Source organism: Chaetura pelagica, unplaced genomic scaffold (assembly GCF_000747805.2).
Source record: "Chaetura pelagica isolate M959 unplaced genomic scaffold, ChaPel_1.0 scaffold222, whole genome shotgun sequence".
Lineage (NCBI taxonomy): Eukaryota > Metazoa > Chordata > Aves > Apodiformes > Apodidae > Chaetura > Chaetura pelagica.
The window spans coordinates 1,216,453-1,223,146 of record NW_009952711.1 but is presented as its reverse complement, the minus strand read 5'-3'; the positions used below and the strand labels follow the sequence as shown (position 1 = coordinate 1,223,146).

Below are 6,694 nucleotides of genomic sequence, written 5' to 3'. Positions count from 1 at the left end.
CTTTCAATACTGTCACACCAGCAGTGGAGCAGAAACTTCTTCTTTTTTTAATAGGCAGGAGGAGGGGGGAAAGCCCTGCATGACACCAAGCTCTCATAAGAGGAAAATACTGCATGTACCTTTTGAAAATCCTTCAGGATGCAGCTGAAAATAATGAAGACAAATGATTCCTTCAAAATGCCAATAAAGATAATAATGGAAACAAGCGATGCCTAGAATTCACCTCAGCTTTAGATTCTGGTGGCACAGCAGAAGGGATAATAGGCCTAATGAAGCCTATTAATGCAGGAGGAGGCAGAAAGAGACAAAAGCTAGAAGGATGAACAGTTATTTAAAATCTCCAAGTGGTGTGTACAAAAGAGTCTAAGGCAGGAAATGATCACTGAGATAATGAAAACATGAACAGTATGTTACAGCCTCCCCACCTTTACTTGCAGACAGTGTGAGCAGCATCTCTTGTGCCCTCTCCAGAAGGAGATATCCCAGCCAACAGCATTAAGTGGAAAACAGGCAGAATGCTTTCAGAAATACAATTATTTTTGTCAAGGAACATCAAACAGCCAGGCCCCAAACAGAAATGCCAGCAATGGAACAGTAGCCAGGAAAATTCAATAGGTTTAGGGTAGGATTTCTACTGAAAATCAGCAACTTATAGAAAACATCCCAGTAGTTTTGGCACTCAAGGGTTTTACAAGAGACTTGAGAGAGCTCATTCCAAGTTCCTCTTCCTGTCTGAGAGGATGCCATGTCCAATGATATGGAAGATGCCTGCTTATGGTAAGAGATTTTCAGCAGCCTGGAGATTGACTTAATCCCTGGAAATGACAAAAAGAAAGAAATTTAAACTATGCATTTCTAAAACAAAATACTAGTCACCTTGTCACTTCCTAATGCTATCAGCAAGGCTGGAGTGTCCTTTCATGTCACTTCCTCTAATTTTTAAGAAAAGTTGGGACATAAATTAAGTGTAAAAGAATAGGGGAAAAAAACCCCAGCACATATTTTGAGCTGGAAGTTCTGGAGAGGAAATGGAGAAGATTCAAGGATGGGACAAAACAGATGGGGAAGCAGAGAGCCTGGTTCATTCCTGTCAAGCTCATCAGAGGATTCCTGGATGATAACACAGGCACTGTCTGAGCCCTCGTGAACCTGGAGCTGCAGGGTAGGCCTGTTCTATGTTCAACAGAAAAGGAAGTTTCAGAGGTCTGCTGAGAACAAGGCTGTAAGTACCTCACTGGAATAGCTGCACTCACAGACCAGAGCTGAAAGCACAGCTGGCAGTTTATATTAATGAGGTCTAACCTGTTATCCAAGGAGACCATACATACATCATGGGAGTCTGTGACCTCCCAAAGGAACACTGACTACTAACTTCACTAGGATGGTTTAGAAATGATCTTGCAGCCCTTCAAGGCCTCTCCTCTACTAATTTATCATCTCATGTGCTACTGAGAATCTACCTCACGCCCGCCCTTCAAACCTCAGCCTGCTCCTTTTTAAACTTGCTCTCTTAGACCTTCACACATTTGTAAAAATCCCCAGAGCAGTATTATCCTTCCTGAGACAACCTGCCTGTGCCAAGAGGTCCCTGACACCCAGGACAGTGGTGTGGCAGCAGAAGGGCCGGGTCACTGCTCCTGATGGTCACTGCTGCTCTTCCCCAGCTGCCTGTCACCTCTCAAGATACTCAGGCTATTGCAGCAGGAGCAGCCTCTGTCATACATGCACGGTCCGTATTAGAGTGGGGCCTCTGGCTGGAGGCAGCAGCCTGGTACCTCTAAGTAGAAAAATACCACTTCCAGGAGAACAAAGCCTTTGAACTGAGATTAAGGTTTTATTGCCGGGGCGGGAGGTATCAAACGCTCTTCTGGAGGCACTTGGGTCCAGTTGGATTAAACTCAGCACAGCTGTTCCCCAACTGCTTTTAAAAATGCTTCCAGCAAATGCCACTTCCTGCTGTTGCTGTCCTTCTCCTGGAAGCTGCACCATCCTGCTCAGCTTAGCTCAGGGATTGCTCCTCCACGTCCTCCTCCTCCCCTGTGTGTTTACTTCAGGCTTAGCTGCTCCCTCCGAGCAGCAGCGTGTACATTGGAGAGAAACCCATGAGAGTGGCTGTGCTGAAGAAGCCAGGACAGCAGGACACAAGCTGCTCCTCTTCTGCTAAAGAGCTGCAGCTGGGTGATCCTGGTGGGAAACTCAGAGTGACAGAAGTAGGGCTCAGTTTGTCTGAGCTCCTTTGATTGCTCCACAACGCACTGAATCGGAGAAAACTTGCTGTGCTCTAGCCTAGATTTGACTCCATCCCCAGGATGCAGATGCCATCTGCAGGAGCCACTCGATCCAGCTCCTGCAAGCTACAGTGGCTGTGAGGGGAAGATCTGATCCTAGCAGTGGAAGAGGTGTCAGGAAAGAGACTCTGCCCACCCCTGCCTGCACCCCAAGAAGGAAGCACAACCCCTCTTTGTGGAGAGAGGTGCAATGGCATGTGACAGGAAAACTGTCCCTCCCAGCTAGGGGCCAGGGGTGGGGGAGACTGGGTGGCTCAGGCACCCCTCCTATTTTGGGCTGAAGATTGGAGGTCTCTCCTTGCAGAGCTGGGGGCTTCTCATTTCCAGCAAAAGGGTGTTTGACAGAAAGACTGGAGCTGTTTGCTCCCACACCTAACTTTTTCCAGTATTCCTCTTGGGTTGTCCTAAATGCACAGGTCTGTGGGACCCTGACCTAGCCCTGACTTGAGGACCTGTTCCTAAGACAGATGAGATGGTGTTATCTCAGACTGTGACTGGTTTCTAAGAAGGATGGGTATGGTCTTGAATGGTCATTAGCTTCATGAGTTGGATTTTATCTTGCTAAAAACGTCATTCAGTGCAATATATTAACAAATCCTGAGCACAGCCCCAACACCTCTCTGTGACCTCTGGATCACAGTGCAGGTAATGAAATGCCAAGACTGAGCTGAAAACAGAACTTGCTGTGAGCCAGGTCCCAACTCACCAGAGAAGAAAAGGCAGAAAGTGGCTTGTCCTGCTTTGGGGCTTTCCATGGATGGCTAAAGAGTGTCAGTTGTGGATAAGCTGTCATCATATTAGAAGCATTTAATAGCAATCAGCAGTTAAAAAAGCTTTAATACCATCCCTACTTCCCTTGGGCACTAGGAAACTGCAGTGCCTGGTTCTGAAGGGTGCAATTTTATGGTATTTCTTGCCAACTGTTTCACTAAATCCCCCAAATTTCTTTCTTGTGGATATATGAAATGTGTTCCTTCTGCCCTCCCTCTCTGAAGGGATTTCTGGGCTTTCTGCAGCTGGGATGTGCCCAACAGTGGTGCCCAGCACTCAGCCCTCCTCTCTTGCTTCCCTCCAGCTGTGAGGAATGCACATAGTGGTACTTTATTAAGCATTCTCCTGCAGTGAGTGAGAAGAGCAGGCAATGTGGCTCTCCAGAGTGTGTGTGAGCAGATGGCAGGTGAGCCCTACCTTCCTGAGAGGGAAAGCACTTGCTCCCAGAGGTTTAGGGGTAAAAGCTCTGCCAGCAGCCTCTGAGCTTAGAAACATCCCAAGGTAAGCAAGCTGAACTGCTCCCCCCTCAGTTTCCAGCAGTGTTCAGGAAAGAAGGCAACAGATGCCATCCATTTAAAACAAGCATGTCAGTAACAACCACAGCCTGAACCAAAACAGATGTCATCTCTATGGCTTTTAAGCCTGACATTTCACAGACTGCCCTAAGCACTGGGCAGTGGAGCTTGAGGTTCCCCAGTTGTTTGTTGTACTTCCTGAAATGAAGACCTCTTGCTCACAATGCAGAATCCACTTAATCTCCCATCAGCATGAAATAGTCCTTCTTCCTGACATCTCTGGGAAAAGACTTTGCATACACTTAGACCCTGCTGAGTAACTAGAAAAGGCAATTTTTCAAGCTTTCCAATGGTACAGGAGGGCCAGCAGTGCTGCAATCTAAAAATAGATGCCTGTTTTCAGAATAGTCCTATTTCATTGTACCATCTATTTGGAAGTAAGCATGTTTACTGAAATTCCCTTTTTGGTCCTAATAAGCTCTTCCCAGCAAGGCTGTTCTCCCAACCACCACTTGGGCAGGACACCACACACTAGTAGTTCTCTCATGAGTAAAAATCATCTTAAACACCTCTTGTCTTCATTGCATAAATTAAATGTACTGAGCCCCAGAATTAAGTTTTGAAAAGCAAGTTTCATGCTACTTGAGGTTCAGGTGGGGTCTACTTTGGAACATGGGCTCTCTCTAGAAGGTGCAGGACATTATAATCTGATTTGCTGAGTCTGCTGAATGCTTGGGAGGGACTCTCAGAGGGGTTTCAGAGTTGTGTACCTGTCTTAATGGCAGCTCTTGTAAGAGACTAAACCAAATATTTGCACTTGCTGAGTGCCAGCATTTTAGAGGGAAAATTATCATAGACTCTTGAATTGCTATCAGTGAATCAAGTAATAACCAGCAGTCTGAGGTAACTAGTAGCCCAGGGGATGAGACATCAGGGAGTGTCATTTGTCAGCCTAGGCCAGGTGAGGAACCTGACTCTCAGTGCCACATGTGGTGACACTGGCTCACACAGCACAGACTCATTGCCATGCACTTCATCCTACACACAGATGCCTTCTCCTCTGAACAGTTCTTAATCTACTTTTGTTATTAGGGATGTTGTGCAGTGATCATAAGCAATACACAACCAAAAGTTTAAGCTGAAATCATATTCCTGAAGATTATGTGGTGGCACTGGGGATACTGCATCACACCAAAGGAGTTCCATGAGCAAGGATTGTACCTCAAACCATGTGGCATCAGAACTAATGACTGAGTCATGTTCTTAGTGAAATAGCCAACCTGCCATGTTCTTAGTTTACACCTCACCTGGTTCCTGTGGCTTTGCTGCCGTGGCACAAGACACAGGGGAATGTGACTATTTGATTTGTGTCTTACAGATTGGCCATCATACATTTGACCAATGCTTTCTTTTTCTGTTTGTTACTGGAAATGCACCAGTGTCAAGATGTCTGTTCCATTAGCTGCCCCAACTAGCTCCAACTTTGACACAGCCTGTGCATAATTACTGTGTATTACCCACTTCTAGCTTCACTCGTGGGTCTTAGATTCAACTGTTTAGACTGAACTAAATATCTTAAGTAAACATTCTGCAGAGGCTTCCCAAGTTTTCTTTCTCCTAAACTCCCTCATGTGGAAAAAAAACCCACTTTGGCTGCTGTGCTGTTTGTTTTTTTTTCATCTAAGGCTAAGTATGAAAACTAAGCTTTACTTTCCTCCTCTACAGATCTCAGATTTACTGCATTTGAGTTCTAAACCCAACAGTCCTGTGGAAGTCTGTGTGTAGCCAGGAGCAGAGGGGATGTGATTTGAAGGCCTGGAGTTCAAACTGCTGGACAAACTTTCTTCTCCTGTAGAAGAATGTTTGGTGTGGGTGCTGTCTGCTTGTCCCTACTATCCTCTTTCATCTATTTTTATAGAAAAAGGAAGGCAGACAAAAGAGAGGCACAGCTAGAAGAGTGTCTTGCATTACACTGGGCTCTCTCTGCCTCGCTATGGTCTATCTTTTATATGCTGTGGGACACAGACCTGAGAGAATTATTTAGCTCAGCTTTCTCCACACCACAACTGCTTTCTCTGTTTAAAGGCTGAAATTCGGTGAACAACAATACTGAAATCCTCTCTGTGGAGTGACTGCCTTTCACAGAAGGAGCACAAAGTAATTCCTTCTATTCACATTCACTTCCTCACTAAGACACTCCCATTTAGCCTGCTTCTGTCAGATCCAATTACAAACCAGCAATACCCATCCCTATTTTCCTTCTGGATAAGCTCTCCCTTGAATTTGACTTGTTTCAGGCTGTCGGGTGCCAGCTGGGAAATAGAGAAAACAATCTGGAAACTGCAAACACATTTTTCTTCCTAGGCTGTTACTTGACACCTTCAAGGACTCCAGGATTCCAGCAGAGTCACACACACTGAAGTGTGCAGAACAGTGGGGGAGCCCAGGTGCTAAGAAGCAAATAGAAAGAAAATTTTCAGTGTGAATTAATATTAAAAGTCAAACATCAAATGGCCAATCATTGTGTCAAAACCAGATATATTAAAAAATGCCTGGTGTGTAGGAAGGGCACAAAAGTCTGGGTGCTAAAGGATGTAGCATGGGAACAAGAAACACCCCACAACCCCTGAAAATCCTTTCTCTGGGTGTCCCTGACCCAGCAAAGCCAGCCTGCAGCCCACAGGCATCTTGTCCCTGGCGTCCAGTGGCCTCAGCCCTGTGAGACTGGAGGTTCCCCTCACCCGGGAGCAGCGGGTCAGCCCCGGTGCAGACCGTCCCGGGGGAGGCACCTCACACCCATCTGTCAGCAGCCAAGGCTGCCATCATCCGTCTCCCGAACAAGCAGCTTTTGGCATCTGGAACAGGCAGCTGAGCGGGGGGAGCTCCTCCAGGCGTGTCTTGGACACATCCTCCTCCACCACCTCCCACCGATCCAGTTCCGCCAGGACGGTGCTGGTGCGGGTCTGGGTCTCACCCGTGCACCCAGCGCGTCAGGGCACCGGGCACAGCCCCGGCGGCAGCGCGGGTGCGAATCGCACCGGCTGCGGGCAGCGGGAAACGGCCCCGGGAGCGGCCGAGCCACACGCACCTCCTGGCACTGCCCTGGCACCTCCTGGCACC

At 47.2% G+C, this 6,694-nt stretch overlaps 1 protein-coding gene across 1 annotated transcript in view; it reads left to right on the top strand.

The window, feature by feature from the left end:
- Nucleotides 1-745: 745 nt before the first annotated feature.
- Nucleotides 746-6,694, top strand: part of IREB2 (iron-responsive element binding protein 2) — a 28,658-nt gene continuing 22,709 nt past the window's right edge. The window contains exons 1-2 of the mRNA XM_009994505.1: nucleotides 746-777; nucleotides 6,235-6,599. Coding sequence (XP_009992807.1) covers nucleotides 746-777; nucleotides 6,235-6,599 — 397 coding nt within the window. The remainder of the gene's footprint in view (nucleotides 778-6,234; nucleotides 6,600-6,694) is intronic.